The sequence below is a fragment of the Chiloscyllium punctatum genome, chromosome 10 (assembly GCF_047496795.1).
Source record: "Chiloscyllium punctatum isolate Juve2018m chromosome 10, sChiPun1.3, whole genome shotgun sequence".
Taxonomy (NCBI): domain Eukaryota; kingdom Metazoa; phylum Chordata; class Chondrichthyes; order Orectolobiformes; family Hemiscylliidae; genus Chiloscyllium; species Chiloscyllium punctatum.
Genome location: NC_092748.1, coordinates 74,774,854 through 74,794,810, shown reverse-complemented (window position 1 = coordinate 74,794,810; position 19,957 = coordinate 74,774,854). Strand labels below are relative to the sequence as shown.

Here is a 19,957-nt window from a genome sequence, read left to right as displayed (position 1 = left end):
TGCATTCCCTGAGATAAATAAACAGTGCATAGTTTCTTCACACACCTGTCATTCATAGATTTTCCTGCACATATCGCAGATTCTCTGATAGTCAGTTACTGTATTGAGCCAATTCTAGTGCAATTTCTTAACATAACATTTCTTTAAAGTCTCAGCCCTGTGGCACAAAGGTTAATGTGGGACTTTGTCATTAACACCACAATAATGGTGAGATAGGAGATCACATGATGGAAAGACATGTAGAGAGCATAATTATGATTTTGGCATTGTAACATCTAGTCACGTGGAGCTGTATATAGTTCCTTCATACGTAATAAAGCAGTTTTTGTCTCAACATTACAAAGACTCAGGAATCATAGTGAGGCTAGATGAAGCAATGTATAACAGCAAACCCCCCACCCCCAACCGCTGCCCAGATCCTACACCTCTCTCCACTTCTTCAAAGATGAACTCAACTCTAATCTATCATGAACTGTTTCCTGGGCAATGCTTTCCACTTTTAACTGCTCATGCACAAATGTTTAATGGAATATCATGTAGGGGCCTCACTAACTCAATATATGCATCACATGGATAGCTGAGTTCTGTGTTGGCACTTGAGCATGAGAGTACTCAGTCTTGAACTGTGAAGTTTGAGTTATCAGATATCAAACATGGAAAGGAGTAAAGGTTAGTCAATGGTAAACAGGAGTAGATGAGTTGCAACACGTGCACCTACAGATTATATTGCTGCGATTTAGAGTTAAGTAGAAAGAAAAAAGGAAAGTAAGTATATTTATGAGATGTATGATGTAAAGCAGCTTGCCTGATTTTCCTTCATTAATCTACATGAAAGAAATTGAAGCCAATTACTTTTCCTGTTTGAGCTCCAAGCTACCCAATTTGTGGAAAGGTGCTTCATCCAGGCTTGGACTAGGACAGGGGTGGGGAACCTGCGGCCTTAATGCGGCCATCTAGGCCATTGTGTGTGGCCCTTTGAATGAATCCAAATTTTGCGGAACAAATCTTTTATTTTTTATTAATTTTTTTTGTCCTTTATTATTTTTATTTTAATCTTGAAATGAATGTATTTAAAATACCAGACAGTAAAAGAAAATTCAACGAAATGATCCTCACAGACTGACTGCCACAATTTTTTAAAAATGTGAATTTTGAAGAATATATAATTGAAGTTTCTTGGATGCGGCCTTATTAGATTACAACTAACATAATGCGGCCTTCCAACATGAAAAGGTTCCCCACCTCTGGACAAGGAAAATCTCCCTTGGGTCTTTTACTTTGTATTAAAATAGCAGTATTAATACAGAATATTAAACATTTCCTTAATTGTTACGTTTTTCTGACAGGTACATGTATTGGACTGATTGGGGAACTAATCCTAAAATAGAACGAGCAACATTAGGAGGAAGCTTTCGTATACCCATTATAAATACCAATTTAGTGTGGCCAAATGGACTGACAATTGACTATGAAGATCAGAAACTCTACTGGGCTGATGGTTCTCTGTATGTTTGTACAATGTTTACACAATATTTATTGATTTTCTGCCACTAATAGATTGTGTGAAAGAGTTAAAGTTTTATTTGGGTGTATCTATAGGTGTTACATATTTATTTGCATCTAACATCAGTATCAAATCATTTTCATGGCATCAGTTATCTCATTCTATAACTTTGTTTGAAATTGAGCTTTTGCTGCAAACATGTATGAACAGCATTCTCTGCTACAGTTTTAAACTTAAATCAACATTACTACAACATTTTTTTGTTGTAATCCCACTAAACAAGATTGTCAATTTAAGAACATGTAGATTTTGTGTTAGAATAAGCCATTCAAAAGGCCTCAGATTATTGTACCTAATGTATTGTGCTCCATATGAACCAGAAAAGGACTTTATTTTCAAATTTTCAGATGCTATGCATTCATCAAAATACAGCTATTGTGATAAATATATTGATTCCTTGAAGCTCTTTAGTTTTAAGATATTGATTGGATTCCACTAATGCTTTAAGCAGAGGAAGAACAGTTGATAGGCAATTCTATGATCTGGATAGCCCCTCTATTCCTTCCTTCACATAAAGCCTCCCAGAATAGTTGTCCTGTCTTTTACTTCCTTGCTGGTAAGCTTTCATTTCAGTGGCAACTGATGGCTCTCATACAATTCTTCAGGCCTACTGCGACATTCAGATAAACAGCTGACTGACAATGCAAAATGAAGTCTAGAGTTAAGATATGTGGTGGCTGAAATTTGAGCCCAGTGAGTGTATTGCACTCTGTCTCTTTTTCACACCAACCTGAAACTAGCCCAGCCTTAAAATCGGCTCTTGGATGTTGTATAATTTATCTCATGTTAGAAAGGTGGTAGAATGATCCAGGTAGTGAAGGGTTAGGTAAGTTCCATCTGAACACACAAACCTGAGGGTATATATAGCCATAAAATTGCCAAGAGGTATGATGTACCTGAGAAGGAGAAACGATTGACGTTAAATCCTTGCGGAATATGTTGGTAACAGTGTAGATGCAAGAAAATATTGCTTGAAGCATGCAGGCTAGAACTGGCCAGGTAATTTTATAGCATTGCTTTGAATTACAATGAATATAGTTACTGAAAAACATTTTTACAAATCCCTATTCATTGTGATAATTTGAGATTTGAACCCTTGCTCTGTGGTTCTGAAATTAAATAATTACATATCACCAAATTCTTTTCTAATCATTTCTGCGGTTTTACTACTCCGTTGTGGTCCCCAGTGTATAACTGAGATGTGAGTCATTTGAAAATGTCAGTTTCTAATAATTAATATTTTCTACAATTTTTAATCATATTCATTTCAGACGGAAGATTGAGCGGTGTAGCCTTACAGGTACAGACCGTGAGGTGATTGTTAGCACTGCAATTTACCCATTTGCAGTGACCCTCTATGATGAGTATCTCTACTGGACAGACTGGAACACTAGAAGCATCTACCGGGTCAATAAGCATGATGGGGCTGACCAGACTGTGATGATACAAAACCTCCCAAATCGCCCAATGGATATTCATGTCATGTCTGAGAACAAGCAGCAACAATGCAGTAATCCATGTGATCAATTTAATGGTGGTTGCAGTCACATTTGTACTCCAGGTATTAATTATTCATACCTATAATAGTTAAATAATTGGACAAAAATATTTCTTAATATTTTTATCCATTCCATCTTTTTGAGAACACACCTTATATACATAAGAACAAATATATGAATGGAAGCAAACCATTTTTAGCTTCATGAACGTGTTCCCCCATTTAATTAGACATGAATGTTCTGAACTCCATTTATCAACCTTTTACAAATCCTTTGATTCTCTTGCCTAATGATAATCTATTAATCATGGTGTACATTTCAATTATTGAAGACTTTTGGGTGAAAACAATAATCTTTGTGTGGAAACAAGCTTCCTGATTTGGTTAACCACAACAGTCTAGTTTTATCTCCAGAGAAATATTTGCCCCATTTTCAATCCTGATTTGCACTTTGTACATGGTGCATATTGGGAGGTGCAGTATTCATTGAAAGGATTCCTAGCCTCTGACTTGCTCTTATCGCCACTGTATTTATATGGCTGGACAGTGGTGTCCACCAGGATGTTGTTAGTGTGGTTTCAGGGTTTACAATTCCACTGAATGTCAATGGCCCATAGTCATAGAGTCCTACAGCACAGAGACAGGCCCTTTGACCCAAACTGGTCAATGCTGACCAAAATATCCAGCCACGCTAACCCCATTTCCTTACACTTGGCCCATATTTCTTCTAATTCTTTTCTTATCCATGTATTTGTCCAAATGCCTTTTAAATGGTGTTAATGTACTCACCTCAATCACTTCTGCTGACAGGTCATTCCATGTGCTTACCACCCTCTGTATAAAACGTTGCTCCTCAGGTTCCCTTTTATTCTTTCCCTTCTAACCTTAAACTGATGCCCTCTAGCCCTCGATACCCAACCTTGGGAAAAAGACAGACTGCTATCCATGCCTCTCATGATCTTATACACCTCTATAAGTTCCCCCTCAGTCTCCTACGCTCTAAAGAAAAAGTCTTAGCTTGTCCACCCTCTCCCTATAACTCAGACACTTGAGTCCAGGCAACATCCTTGTAAATTTCTTCTGCATTCTTTCCAGTTTAATAACATGCTTCCTATAGCAAGGTGACCAACTCTGAACACAATACACCAAATGCTGCCTCACCAATGTCCTCTATAATTGCAATATGACTTCCCAACTTCTATACTTAGTGCCTTGATTGATGAAGGCCAGTTTACCAAAAGTCTTCTTCACTGCCTTGTTTACCTGTGATTTCACTTTCAGAGAACTGTGAACCTGAACTCCAAGATTCCTCTGTTCCACTACACTCCTTAAGGCCCTACCATTCACCATGAAACTCCTACCTTGATTTGACTTTCCAAAATGCAAGACCTCACTCTTATCTATGTTAAATCCCATTTGCCATTTCTTGGCCCACTTCCTCAGCTGATCAAGGTCCTGCTGCAATTTCTGATAACCTTTCCCATTGCCCACAATACTGCCTATTTTAGTTTCATCAGTAAACTTACAAATCATGTTTTGTACATTCTCATCCAAATCATTGATATGGATAACAAGTAATAGGCCCAGCCATGACCACTGAGACACTCCACTAGTCACAGGCCTCCAGTAGGATAAGCATCCTTCCACTATTACCCTCTGCTTCTTGCATCAAGCCAATTTTGTATAAAATGTGCCAGTTTGCCCTGGATTCCATGCGATCTAATCTTCCAGAGCAGCCTACCATGTGGAACCTTATCAAAGGCTTTACTGAAATCCATATAGACTACGTCTACTGCCCTGCCCTCATCCATCTTCCTGGTCATTTCATTGAAGAATATTATTTCCCACTCACAAAGCCATGCTGACTGCTCTTAATCAATCCCCAAATGCACGTATATATTATTCCACAGAATCTTTTCAAGTAAATTACCCACCACAGATGTTAAGCCTACTGGTCTATAGTTCTTTCTTTCTTTGCAGCTCTTCTTGAATAGTGGCACAACATCTGGGATCTCACCCGTGGCTAATGATAATGCAAAAATAGCAGCCAGGGCCCCTGCAAATTCTTCTTGAGCCACTTGCCGTGTTCTTGGATATAACTGGTCACGACCTGGAACCTTATCCACCTTCATACATACTAATACATCGAAAGCCTCCTCTACGGTGATATGGACTGTCCCAAGATATCACCACTAACTTCCCCAAGTTCCCAAGTCTTCATATCTTTCTCCATGGTAAACACAGAGGAGAAATATTCAATGTGAACCTTGCCCATCTCCTGCGGATCTACACATATAGCCCATGTTTTGGTCCTTGAGGTGTCCCATTCTCTCTCTAGTTATTCTTTTTCCTTTCATATGCTTAAAGTACCTCCTTGGATTCACCCTAATCTTCTCAGCCAAGGCTAACTTGTTCCCCCTTTTCACGCTCCTGATTTCCTCCTTCAGTAAACTCCTGTATTCTCTGTATACCTCCAGGGATTCCCTTGATCTCAGTATGCCTGTACCTGAGCTATACTTCCTACTCCTTTCTGGTCGAAGCCTCAATATCTCTTGACATCCAGGGTTCCCTATTCCTGCCAACTTTGCCTTTTACCCTCACAGGAACATATAACTTGAACTCTAGCCTATCTCACTTTTAAAGGCCTCCCAATTGCCAGAGGTCCCTTTGCCTGCAAACAAACTACTCCAAGTTTTGCTAGGGTTCCTTAATGCTTTATTTGATTAAATGCTGCTTTGTTGCAAAGAACAGTCAGTCTTATCTCACTTCTGGATTTCAGTTATTTTGTCCATATTTGCGCCAATGCTATGATACAGCCAGAAGCTGAATGATCCTGATGGAGCCCAACTAGAGTGGCAGTGAACACGTCATTTCTTTGCTAGTGCTGCTTGATAAGACAAGCTTTCTATCATTAGGCTAATGGGGTAATAATTGGCTGCATTAGATTTGTCTTGCTCTTTGTAAACAGAACATTCCCTGGTAAATTCCACATAGATGTCTGTGTATTAACTGTACTGGAACATCTTGGCTAGAGACACAACTGGTTCTGGAGTACAAGTCTTCAGTGCTATTGCTGGAATGTTGTCAGGTCATAGTCCTTGCAGTATCCATTGCCTTTAGCTGTACTATGATGTCATGTGGAATCAGTCAAATTAGTTCAAATTGGCATCAGTGAGTGATACTGAGGACCTCAAGAGCAGGCAAGGTTATTCATTCACTTGGTGTTTCTGGCTAGTACCTGATGCAAGTACCTTAGCCTTGTACAGACATACTTAGCTCCACATCATTTAGGATGGGAATATTTGCAGACCCTTCACCTCCAGTTACTTTCAGAGCTTAGATCTGGTTCTGCATTTTCACTTCTGTACGTCATGTATCCGGTTTCATAATCCAGCTATCTAAGAGTGTTATACATTTGGAAGATTAGAGCTGAGGGAGACAAGTGGAGTAACCATTTAAATTGCATTGATAATTAGAGTCCATTGCATTATTCCAATCTCAATGGTAACATGTTGTTTACATGTTACGTAAAGCACTCTTTTATAGATTTGTTTGTTATCGGTTTGATTAATGAGTATGAGTACTGTGCTGACTTTTACATTGCCATTGTGCTTTAGGGCCTGAGGGTGCAGAATGCCAATGCCCTGCTCATGGAAATTGGCGCATGGTTAATAACAATAAAGACTGTGTTTCATCTGATGCTACTACATGTCCCACTGGCTACTTTACTTGTTTGAATGGACGTTGTATCCCAGAAAGGTGGAAATGTGACACTGACAATGATTGTGGAGATCAAAGTGATGAAACAGAGAGAGTGTGTGGTAAGTTCCTTTTCATAAGATACAAAATGTATCTTCATCATAGTAATCAACATCATCATCAAAATCTATCATAGTGGCAATAAACTTGATTTTGGAAATAATTCATTATCAGTCTTCAGTTATATACCTTCTTTGTGTAAAATACCTTCTTTGAAGTCACAAGTACCAAATGGACATTTGAGCTAACATAATTTCAGTTTATAACTGGTACAGGCATTCCGTTCACTAGATGCTGTTATTAAAATGCAAGTATGGGCATTTTTGTGAATATTGTGTGGTTCTTGATAAGTCATGTTAGCTCCTATATTCTCCCTTTTTCAACTTTGCCAAGTTGCATTGTTTACATTGGAAACCTATTCCGCTACACTTTAAGCTGCAGATTATGTATCCAACTTCTCTGGGGGCAATCCAGCATGCAAGCATAGGCCACTACTGGCACTGCACAGAGAAGCAAAATGTGAAGGAGCTATGATGAATGTAGGTATGGTGTGACAAATCATTTTCAAGCAAGATAATGAAGTACAAAACAGGATTTATTCATAGAATGCAATGTTTCATATGTCCTGTCAGACCAACACCAAGTGTCTCAGAAGTCTCTGTTTATGATCTTTTTTGAGTGCGCACTAACCAATGAACTATTTAATCCAGTGCTGCTGCCATGGCACCCTATTTGATAAACCTCACACTCTCCACACATTCTATCCTTCCTCTGGGGATCACTGTTTTCCAGTCATCATGTAAGAACTGCAAGTTGATATTTAACTTCTCTTGTAATAATGCAGGATTTTAAACAATTAGGAAAATTGTATTGTGCAACATGCTTTCTTTGCAGTTGATCAATTTTAATTCATGTAACCTGCTAAGGTTCATCGGATCATACTGTACAGAAGAGGTCCTTTGGCCCGTCAAGTCTATACCGCCAAAAAATATATTACTACGTACACTAGTCCCACTCACCTGCACTAGGCCCATGGACTTGATTGTGATGACACTTCAAGTGCTCATCAAAGTACTTTTTAAAAAATTGTATGGTTTCCTGCCTCAACTACCCTCCCAACAGCACATTCAAGGCCCTCATCATCCTCTGGGTAAAAATGTTTTCCGTTCTAACCTCCTGAGTTTCACTTTTCAAATAGTCTCCCTCATTAGTGACCCTTTGACTAAGGTTTAAGATCTTGTGTAAAGCTTTAAAGGATCCCAAGTAATCCCACAGACCAATGTACTAAAAATAGCATCAAGCCAAAGTCACACTGCACCTGATCCAAACTGCAATGTGAGAGCACTTCCTGTCGGGGTTGTGACACTGACTGTAGAGAACGTAGGACTTAAGTTAGGTCCAGAGCGTTCAACTTTTCTATTAAAATAAAGGAACTAGTTTTAGAAACATGTACAATGAGTTCTTGCAATTTCAAATATGGAGAATCAAATGAGAGCTTTTCGCAATTCTGCAGAAATTGCCTGGTTTACGTTGGATATGGTAAAAACGAGGTAAAAAAATAAAGTATGATGTGACAAAGAACAAAATACATGGAAATATACTTGTGTTTCTTTTTCATGCAGTCCACATGGGAACAAAAGCTCATGGAGGTATCTATTATGTAGTTTACTAAAATATGTTAATTTATTTACATTGTCAATACATTGTGAAATGATGTCATTGATTAAGCTTCCCACAGGGTTATTTTAATTCAATTAGTAGCACTTTGACCTTAGGTTTAAGCACCTCTCCGGGGATTCAGGACATCATCTAGATTGAAATTTCAGTTCAATACTGGGAATGTATTACTTTGATAAAAATGTTTTTTGAGTAAGATATTTTATTCCAAGGCCCTGCCAGTTTGTACAGGTGGATGTAACAGATCCCTATGTTTATAAGAATCTCAGGGTACGCTGGCTCATGCCACGTAAAGCACATTAACTAGTTATTCATCCTGTGATTACTGTTAAATGAACAAATGCCCAAAGAAGGGGGAGGAACAGGAAATTGACAGGCTATAAATCACATTGAGGTTTGTAACTAGATTTCAGATAAGAAAATAATAAAAGCAAAACAAAACATTTTATTCTGTTTTACATGCAGCCTATTTGGAAGCGTTTGTGTATGTGGAAGGTAATGCAACATTTTCTTTTGCAAAAGGGAGAATTGTCAAAACAACATTTTAAAAATCACTTTTATACCAGATTGTTTTAGTTTTGATATCTCTCCTCTTTCCCTAGCTTTTCATACCTGTTCACCATCTGCTTTCACTTGTGGAAATGGCCGATGCACATTATATAGGTATCGCTGTGACCATTACAATGACTGTGGAGACAACAGTGATGAGGTTGGCTGCATGTTCCCTACTTGCAATGCCACTTCAGAATTCACCTGTAGTAATGGAAAATGTATTAGCAGTAGCTATGTCTGCAATGGGGTGAATGACTGCCATGATAATGGAACTTCAGATGAGAGGAACTGTCGTAAGTACAATGCACTCATTCAGGTTGTCTTGGGAATAAATAAAATGCTGAAATAGTCACTGATGCAACAAATAACCTTAAAGAGCTCACAACGCATTGATTTCACCCCCTCAAAATGATGCTCTGCTCCAGGCATATTGTTAAAAATTGATAATGTCACATATTGCAGAAAGTAATTATTGTAGAATATTATATGCATTGATCTTGCCTTTATTAATATTTTGTATTACCTCATAGGTTGAACTGGACAGTATAAGTACTGTAGCAAAATGTGAATTTAATGCTGCACATTAACTTAGCCAATATTTGAATTAACAGTTTTGAATTAAGAGATAAACTGCAGTAAATGCTAGTTTATCATGCATCAGTTTTGTATTGTATTTTGTTGTAGGGGACTTGAAAAATAGCTGATTATTTTCTTTAGGAAGTGTTTAATGATATTCATATGGATGTCATTGCAGTAAGTACAAGAGTAAAGTCTTAAAATCAATTCATTACAAGGTACCTACCATATGAAGCCGTATATTAAAAGCTTTGGATAATATCGCTGCTAAGAGCCTTACTTTCTACTGCTGTTACTTTTAAGTCATCCTTTTTTGTCTGGATCTTTAATGAAAACCCCAAAGCAAACATCTAATGGGTAAACCCTGTAACAAGATTTCAACTTTCACTGTCACATTTTATTGACTGACTAACTACATCACTAAAATTATTGTAGGAAAATTACATTTTTCATCTATCTGAAACTACTGCTGTCAAATAAAGACCTTAGTCAAAATTTTTAAATAACAAAAATCCAAATATGATTGAATCACACTTTATCCATTTTGATTTTCTGTGTAAAGGTTCATGACGGTTTACCAGCCTCATAAAAGCTGAGATTTGAACTTTATAATTTCTGCAGAAGGGTCACTGGACCCGAACTGTTGATTCTACTTTCTCTCCATGGATGCTGTCAGACCTGCTGTGGTTCTCCAGCATTTTCCATTCTTCTTATTATTTGTAATTATATTTGAGGAAAATGCATCATTTTCATTTTATCCAATTCGTATTATTTATAAAAAAAATTTTTAGAAGTTATTTTATTCATGTCCTTTTATAGTTAAGCTAGTTTACTCCTCTGACTTTTCATCCTACTCCATGTGTAATAGAACATTCACAATTAATTTGAAGGAAATGGTGACATAGTGGAAGCGTGGCTGAGTTAGTATTCCAGAACCCCAGACTCCAGTATTCTGGAGGTGTAGGTTCAAATCCCACCATGGTACATAGTGAAATTTGAATTCAATAACCAATCTGGACTTGAAAGCTAACCCAATGGTGACTAGTTAACCACAGTTACTTACCACTTAAGAAAAGTCCTTTCGGAAAGGAAATTTGATCTGTCCTAAATACAATGAGGTTGGTTTTTAGTTTTCCACTGAAATGTTCTAGCAAGATCATCAATACCAGGTTAATTAGGGATCAGAAAAAAATGTTTGAGAAACACTTATTTTCAGCCATAGTTATAATTAGTCAACCACACTTTTACTCCATCCCTGCAAGCCATTTATCCTTCTCAACCTTCCAAAGCAACCTCCAGGTCTTTTATATTTTATTCTTTAATGGGGTTTGAGCACCACTGGCAATGCGCCAACATTATTGATCTTGAGAAGGCAGCATTCTTGAACTGCTATAGTCAGTGTGGAGAAGGTTCTTTTTCAGTGCTGCCAGGTAGGAAGTTCCAGAATATTGGTTCTGCAACCATGAAAGATCAGTGACATCAGGATGATAATGCATTGAGGGAACTTGAGGGTGGTGACATCTTGTGTGGTTATGACCCTTTTCCTCAGGCAGTATAGGTCGTGAGTTGATGTACATTATCAACTCAGGCTGTGCCTGAAACCCCTGGGAAACATGCTACTCGTGTTATCAATACACTATCAAAATGGCCATAACCTGCAACAGATGCAACATTTTAAAAAATCAACAACGTTTTACTGATTCAACACGTTCTTAGCTTTGACCACCCTGGATGAGAATTTACAGTGCCCCATTGAATCTGGATAGGGCATGGATGATGCAGTCATCTGCTCCATAATTGGAAGATAAGTGATAAACTAAGAACAGTTGTGACCTCAACTTTCAGACCAGAGAACAAGTCACATGAAGCTGCCCAAAAAGATCTCTTGTAGGATTCCTCCATTCTGTATCTTGGAACACAATTGACTGGATAATCAAAGTAGATATGCACATTTCTAGTCGCATGAAAATAGCAGAGGTAGTCGTTTGTATCTGCTTCATAAACTTCTAGTTCAGTTAAATGTCTGACTGAAACAAAACTGCCTTGATCCATTCATGCAGCCAATATTTAAGAGTCAATTTTAGAATGCTGTGTTCTAAGCACAGCCATCCTTTTTTTCCCAATAATTGCAATTCATTTTCTATCTCCTTAGAACTGTAATACAATATTTTTGCATTAGTTTCTGACTTGATTTAATAGGACAGTTATTAGGTTAATCCATTCATCTCTGAATAAAATAGTTTTCATATAAAAAGAGGTTTAAATTAGACCCCAGTTTTCAATTCATAATAGGAATGGAGCCTTAGAAATTTTACCCTCTGCTGCAATGTTGAAACTTGAAAAGTTAATTTCTATTTTTAAAGCTTAGTTGCAATTCAGTTTAATCAACAGTTTAAATCAAAATCCATGTCATTCAGTTTTAGCACAGGTTTAGCAGATGGCATTAACACTGCGCATAGTTCAGAATATATGTTTAAGATGTCTTCAAAGGCGTTTTACTAAATTTTCTTTTCTTTCTACATTTACCTGTAGCTGATCGAACCTGTCAGCCTAGCTATACAAAATGTCAAACGACCAACATCTGTATTCCTCGCACTTACCTTTGTGATGGAGATAATGATTGTGGTGATATGAGTGATGAGAGCTCCACCCACTGTGGTATGCATTCTGTGTTATCTATAGATACGAAAGTTATAAAAAGAGTGTTATCTGCTCAGATGATTGAATCATTTTGTGCAACGTGAACCATTTAGTGCATTAATATGTGGTTATGGGAACAAAGTGTAGTGGAGAGAAAGCAGGAAAGGGAACTGATTTGGTTGATCAGCTATCATCATACTGAATGGTGCAAAGAGGCTTGAGGGGCTCAATAACCTTCTCTTCCTCCTTTCTATGTTAACTTGTGTGAAAACCGTATTTGCCCTGTGAAGAATTTAAAACACTATTTCAATATTGTATCAAATTATCACCATGCTAATAAAAGTGGACTTTTCAATTTCAAAAAATAATTTCTTGCAAAAATCTGTTCTTAATATAAGATTGAAGGGTATGTGTCTAGGTTGCTCTTCAGCATTATCAATTTAATTTTACCTTAAATGCATACATTCTAATAGGATAAAGACTAGAATAGGAAAAATAATAGAATAAAGGATGAGAAAGAGAGAGATTCTTGATTAGTAGGGGATTCAAGACTAAGGTAGAATGGGTAGGGAAGTGGACATGAGAAGTGTCAGATAAGTCATGATCCTATTGAATGGTGAACCATGCTTGAAGGGCCAAACAGCACATTCCTGTTTCTATTTCTTAAGGTCTTAAAGTTTTAACATTCTGCACAGCATAATGGAGTCCTTAATAAAATACATTGTTTAAAAACACATATGTTAGCACCAAACAAACAGTATGCATATGTTTTCTGGTTAAATTCAATTTCACCTTCACCTAAATTTCAAGGAATTGTGAGATCTTTATGTGAAGCAGAGTTAATTTGCTTCAAAATCAAAAGGAATGATAAAACCATAGAGCAATAGCTCTGAGAATGCAGTCTTTGTACATATGGCTTTTGCTCCGTATACCATACAAAACAAAAGGCACTGCCAATTTTTCTTTCTTATACACCTTGACACTTTTAAGGGTGGTATTTTAAAATCAGGAAGCAACTTGATGAAGTACAACTTGACACATATAAGGGTGGTGTTTAAAATCAGGAAGTAACTTTATGAAGTAAATAGAAAAATGTATTTCTGCATTGATATAGTATAAAGTGGACAGAGTTCATCAAAAAGGCAACGAGAAAGATTGGAAAAGTATTTATGCTGGTGACTTCAAGATCTGAAATATCCTACCAGAAACTGGAAGAATCCGTAATAGGTTTTAGATGACAATTGACAAATTATTTATTTAGGTAGAAATTAAATGGGGAAAGGGTACGGGAATGGGGCTGAGTGAACACTTTTTCAGAGAGCAAATGAAGTTTCAAATAATTACAATTGTTTCCTGCTATTTAATAATACAGTAATCGTGCAGATATGCATTATTTGATATGCTACGTCATATTGAACTACCATTACACACAACTGTTCTCAGTGAAAGGATAGTACATTATATTTTTAAAATTACCTTTATCATATGAATTTCTGTCAAATTCATTACAGAGCTGAGACCACTCCACTTCCAAGTATCAGTTAAATATCTTTCAAAACTGTCTTTCTATTTTTCATTATCAAGTGGCAATATGCCCATCAGGATTTCAACCTTTAGTATCCCTAGTAACCAGCAACATAACGACTTCAGGGAATCTATCTGGAAGCCCTCACCTCTTATCATTTCTTCACCGTCAAAGTAAGGGAGATATTAAGAAAAACACTAATTGCGTGTAACTGCCACCTATTAATATATTGGTTTGCTGATATAAGTTATGATATTTTGATTAATCTTTAGCCACTGGAACTTGTACAGAGAATGAGTTTCGCTGCTCTTCTGGTCGCTGTATCCCATCGCACTGGTATTGTGATAGTGGAATGGATTGTGCTGATGGGTCTGACGAACCATCTACTTGTAGTAAGTATGATGCATACTAAATACTGCTAATGAACTGACTTTACTTGACATTATACCTTTCACAAGTAATACCTATAAAGAACAGTTGAAACATATGTATCTGCCTCTGCCTTTTGGACTGGAGCATGTGAAAATATACCCTGTATATATGTGGAGATGCATTCAATGACTTTGCTCATCCTTAATTAACTGACTTAGAACATCTTTAATTAAATTGTCATGCTTCATTTATTGTGATCCCAAACAGTATATATTTTTACCAGTTATCTCATTGTCTGCTTTGTTTATTTCCAGTTCGCACAGAACGGACTTGTTCAGGCCAACAGTTCAAATGCGATGATGGCAGATGTATACCCTCAACCTGGGTCTGTGATAGTGACAATGATTGTGGGGACATGAGTGATGAAGACCAACGGCATAATTGTGGTAAGTGTCACCAGCAGAATAATTGTAATCAATTACCATATATCTCATTAACAAACTCTTTTCCATAAACTCATAGAAACTTAGTGGACTTAAAGAGGTATTTCAGTCCATCAATTTGGTGTCAGCTGAAGTAACCATCTCAGCAAATCTCTTTTCCAGCTTTTCATCTGAAGTTCAGGCACTTCAAGTACATATTCATATGCTTTTTAAAGGTTATGAAGGTTTCTGCCTCTGCTTTCAAGCATTGAGTTCCAGAACCCCAGCACTCTGGGTAAAAAGCATTTCCCTTCTTTCCCCTCTAAACCACCAATCTCTAACCCTGAATATATGGATCACTCTAGGGGATTCCTATTCACGTGACCTAGACACATTTGGGGCTGATCATACACACTTAGATGATGATATCATCACTGAGATATTGTTGCTATGTTTATTTGCTGTATGAAGACTGCCAGCTTTATTAATTCATGAGCTCTGAGTGTTGCTGGCTGGGCTAGCATTTGGAATTCATTGCCACAGAGTGCAATGGAGGCCGGGACGCTAAATGTCTTTAAGGCAGAGATTGATAGATTCTTGTTGTCTCGAGGAATTAAGGGCTACGGGGAGAATGCGGGTAAGTGAAGTTGAAATGCCCATCAGCCATGATTGAATGGCGGAGTGGACTCGATGGGCCGAATGGCCTTACTTCCACTCCTATGTCTTATGGTCTTATGGAAACATCGACTGGACTGCCATAGTGTTAAAGGTTTAGATGGAGAGGAATTTCTTAAGTGTGTACAAGACAATTTTCTGATTCAGTATGTGGATGTACCTACTAGAGAAGGTGCAAAACTTGACCTACTGTTGGGAAATAAGGCAGGGCAGGTGACTGAGGTGTCAGTGGGGGGGAGCACTTTGAGGCCAGCGACCAAAATTCTATTCGTTTTAAAATAGTGATGGAAAAGGATAGACCAGATCTAAAAGTTGAAGTTCTAAATTGGAGAAAGGACAATTTTGACGGTATTAGGCACGGGCGGCACGGTGGCACAGTGGTTAGCACTGCTGCCTCACAGCGCCTGAGACCCGGGTTCAATTCCCGCCTCAGGCGGCTGACTGTGTGGAGTTTGCACGTTCTCCCCGTGTCTGCGTGGGTTTCCTCCGGGTGCTCCGGTTTCCTCCCACAGTCCAAAGATGTGCAGGCCAGGTGAATTGGCCATGCTAAATTGCCCATAGTGTTAGGTAAGGGGTAAATGTAGATGTAGGGGTATGGGTGGGTTACGCTTCGGCGGGGCGGTGTGGAATTGTTGGGCCGAAGGGCCTGTTTCCACACTGTAAGTAATCTAATCTAAAAAAACTTTCAAAAGCTGATTGGAGGCAGATGTTCGCAGGTAAAGGGATGGCTGGAAAGTGGGAAGCCTTCAGAAATTAGATAACAAGAATCCAGAGAAAATATATTCCTGTCAGGGTGAAAGGGAAGGCTGGTAGGTATAGGGAATGCTGGATGACTAAAGAAATTGAGGTTTGGTTAAGCAAAAGAAGTAAGCATATGTCCAGTATAGACAGGATCGATCGATTGAATCCTCAGAAGAGTATAAAGAAAGTAGGAGTATTCTTAAGAGGGAAATCAGGAGGGCAAAAAGGGGACATGAGATAGCTTTGGCAATTAGAATTAGAGAATCCAAAGGGTTTTTACAAATATATTAAGGACAAAAAGGTAACTAGGGAGAGAAAAGTGCTCCTCAAAGATCAGCAAGGCAGCCTTTGTGTGGAACCACAGAAAATGGGAGGGATACTAAATGAATATTTTGCATCAGTATTTACTGTGGAAAAGGATATGGAAGATATAGACTGGAGGGAAATAAATGGTGACATTTTGCAAAATGTCCAGATTACAGAGGAGGAAGTGCTGGATGTCTTGAAATGGTTAAAGGTGGATAAATCCCCATGACCTGATCAGGTGTACCCGAGACCTCTGTGGGAAGCTAGAGAAGTGATTGCTGGGCCTCTTGCTGAGATATTTGTATCATCAATAGTCACAGGTGAGGTGCCGGAAGACTGGAGGTTGGCAAACGTGGTGCCACTGTTTAAGAAGGGCGGTAAGGACAAGCCAGGGAACTATAGATGGGTGAGCCTGACCTCGGTGGTGGGCAAGTTGTTGGAGGGAATCCTGAGGGACAGGATGTCCATGTATTTGGAAAGGCAAGGACTGATTCGGGATAGTCAACATTGTTTTGTGCGTGGAAAATCATGTCTCACAAACTTGATTTGAGTTTTTTGAAGAAGTAACAAAGAAGATTGATGAGGGCAGAGCAGTAGATGTGATCTATATGGACTTCAGTAAGGTGTTTGACAAGGTTCCCCATGGGACACTGATTAGCAAGGTTAGATCTCATGGAATACAGGGAGAACTAGCCATTTGGATACAGAACTGGCTCGAAGGTAGAACACAGAGGGTGGTGGTGGAGGGTTATTTTTCAGACTGGTGGAGTGCCACAAGGATCGGTGCTGGGCCCTCTACTTTTTGTCATTTACATAAATGATTTGGATGCAAGCATAAGAGGTACAGTTAGTAAGTTTGCAGATGACACCAAAATTGGAGGTGTAGAGTTCAGCGAAGAGAGTTATCTCAGATTACAACAGGATCTGGACCAGATGGGCCAATGGGCTGAGAAGTGACAGATTGAGTTTAATTCAGATAAATGCGAGGTGCTGTATTTTGGGAAAGCAAATCTTAGCAGGACTTCTACACTTATTGGTAAGGTCCGAGGGAGTGTTGCTGAACAAAGAGACCTTGGAGTGCAGGTTCAGAGCTCCTTGAAAGATGAGTTGCAGGTAGATAGGATAGTGAAGAAGGCATTTAGTATGCTTTCCTTTATTGGTCAGAGTATTGAGTACAGGAGTTGGGAGGTCATGTTGTGGCTCTGCAGGACATTGGTTAGGCCACTGTTGGAATATTGCGTGCAATTCTGCTCTCCTTTCTATCGGAAAGATGTTGTGAAACTTGAAAGGGTTCAGAAAAGATTCACAAGGATGTTGCCAGGGTTGGAGGATCTGAGCTACAGGGATAGGCTGAACAGGCTGGGACTATTTTCCCTGAAGCGTCAGAGGCAGAGGGATGATCTTATAGAGGTTTACAAAATTATGTGGGGTATGGATAGGATAAATAGACAAAGTCTTTTCCCTGGAGTCGGGGAGTCCAGAACGAGAGGGCATAGGTTTAGGGTGAGAGGGGAAAGAGACCTAAGGGGCAACTTTTTCATACAGAGGGTGGTACGTGTATGGAATGAGCTGCCAGAGGATGTGGTGGAGGCTGGTACAATTGCAACATTTAAGAGGCATTTGGATGGATATATGAATAGGATGGGTTTGGAGGGATATGGGCCGGGTGCTGGCAGGTGGGACTAGACTGGGTTGGGATATCCGGTCAGAGCGGACGGGTTGGACCGAAGGGTCTGTTTCCAAGCTCTACCTCTCTATGTTATTAGAACTGTACTCTTCTAAGCAAGTGCAGGCACTTCCATCAGCCAGCTGATTTGTAGATTACCTTCCCCTGTAGATAGTTGACAGGCTTCAAGGAGAAATTAGGTGAGTACATGAACTTGTAATCATACTATTTAGATGGCTAGTCCATTATCTTGAGTATGGTGATGGTGAAGTAATCAGTTATGATAATGCTGTTGATTGTCAGAGGCAATAGTAGGATTCTTTTTTTGAGATGGTCATTGTTTGGCACTTGTGTGGCATGAATGCTAACCAGCCCAAGCCAGGATGTTGCCCAGGTTGGACTCAAACTTTGTCATGTATCAAAAGAGTTACAAATAGTTCTGGATTTGGTGATACCTACCTCAAAATCAGTCCTGCTTGGGCACAATCTTTCAGTTACTACTGCACAAGACACCAGACATTGGCAGAAGAATAATATAAAGCAACATAATGCATTAATGCTGAACTTCCAGTTTAATTACTTGTGAGACATCATTGCCTGCCAATTAGATAATTTAATTTATTTTATAAACAAGCATCCAGTGTGATAGGTAGTGTGCATGGCTTTTATTTTACCTTATGTGGGTCATATAATTTAGTATCTCTCTGGATTTGAGCAGCTGAAATATGCAATCATCCCTTTCCAATAGCAAATTAGTAAATTACATAAATTGCAGGTTCCTATTCAAAATTCCACTGAAGCTTGCTTTTTATTGTTGTCTTTGAGGTGAATATTGGAAACTGGCAACAGAAAGTTCCATTTCTACTTTTTTGCTTGTCTTTAATATGTAGATGGGAGGAAAAAGTGCGGCTCCCATCTCCTCCTTAATTCAGCAGGACTTTGTCAGCCGTCACATATTTCCTAATTATCTCTCCCCTTCCCCAGAAGATTCTAAGAACAGTGGCCATTTGGTGCTACCTAGAACTGATGAGCTAACATGTAATTTAATCTAAATGGCTATGGGGCATCCTGCCTCTGTAAGCATATGCTGGATATGCCACACTGGGATCACACTGGGTCAAATTTGGGTTTCTGAAACTCCCGGTAGTGCACAGTTAGATATCTTGATTAATTAACAGCTCACGGAATGTCTCATTTCCCTCAATGTTTTTGTTCCAGCAAACCGTACCTGCACAGCTACAGAATTTACATGTGTCAACAGCCATGCTCCTCAGAGAAGGTGTATCCCAAGGACATGGATTTGTGATGGAGATTCTGACTGTTCTGATGCTTCAGATGAACATCAGAATTGCACTAGGCGATCTTGCATAGCAACAGAGTTCACATGTGGCAATGGCCTCTGTATCAGGAGTTCATACAGGTTTGTTGCTAACAAAGACCTTGTGTTGTTTTCTCTTTAATTGTGTTTAATTTTTATGAAGTATTGCAAGATATAATGGATGGAACAAATTGTTGCAATATCAAAATACTGCTTCGAATTGATATTTAACATTTGAAACACACTTGATTTGTTGTGGAAAGCATATTCAGGACAGGATGGTTTTTACTTTCCTTTAATTTGTCATTTCCTTATCAGCTCGCTTGTTTACCTGTTGGTAGATCAAAGGTGAGCCTTGCCATAAAAGAAGTTTTAGCTTCAGTTTGTGGCACTGTGGTAATATGAACTTCCTAATCCCACTTCCTCTAAAGTGTTTAAATGGTTGAAGAAACGTAAACCAAAAGAGAGGATTAGTGCTGGGATTAGTGGGATAAGATTAAGCCCTGCATTTCCTTTTTTTCATTTCTGACATTCTCTTTTGCATTTCTAATGGTTCTACAGTTTCATTGTGACAATCTCTTTCCCAGAACCACTGGGGATGCAAAGTATTCACTGTTTTCAAAAAAACTAATTGGAAGTTACTCCCCAGTAGCTGTGCTGACAAAA

At 38.6% G+C, this 19,957-nt stretch overlaps 1 protein-coding gene across 3 annotated transcripts in view; it reads left to right on the top strand.

Annotated features, from left to right (window-relative positions):
- lrp2a (low density lipoprotein receptor-related protein 2a) overlaps positions 1-19,957 on the top strand; it is a 346,919-nt gene that overhangs the window by 190,516 nt on the left and 136,446 nt on the right. For 2 of the 3 annotated variants that reach the window (XM_072579538.1, XM_072579536.1), the window contains 10 exons: positions 1,347-1,505; positions 2,836-3,125; positions 6,680-6,883; positions 8,444-8,470; positions 8,964-8,993; positions 9,101-9,343; positions 12,159-12,284; positions 14,064-14,183; positions 14,478-14,609; positions 19,192-19,393. In XM_072579538.1, the coding sequence (XP_072435639.1) occupies positions 1,347-1,505; positions 2,836-3,125; positions 6,680-6,883; positions 8,444-8,470; positions 8,964-8,993; positions 9,101-9,343; positions 12,159-12,284; positions 14,064-14,183; positions 14,478-14,609; positions 19,192-19,393 (1,533 nt within the window). The remainder of the gene's footprint in view (positions 1-1,346; positions 1,506-2,835; positions 3,126-6,679; positions 6,884-8,443; positions 8,471-8,963; positions 8,994-9,100; positions 9,344-12,158; positions 12,285-14,063; positions 14,184-14,477; positions 14,610-19,191; positions 19,394-19,957) is intronic. The other variant, XM_072579537.1, reaches the window with a different exon arrangement.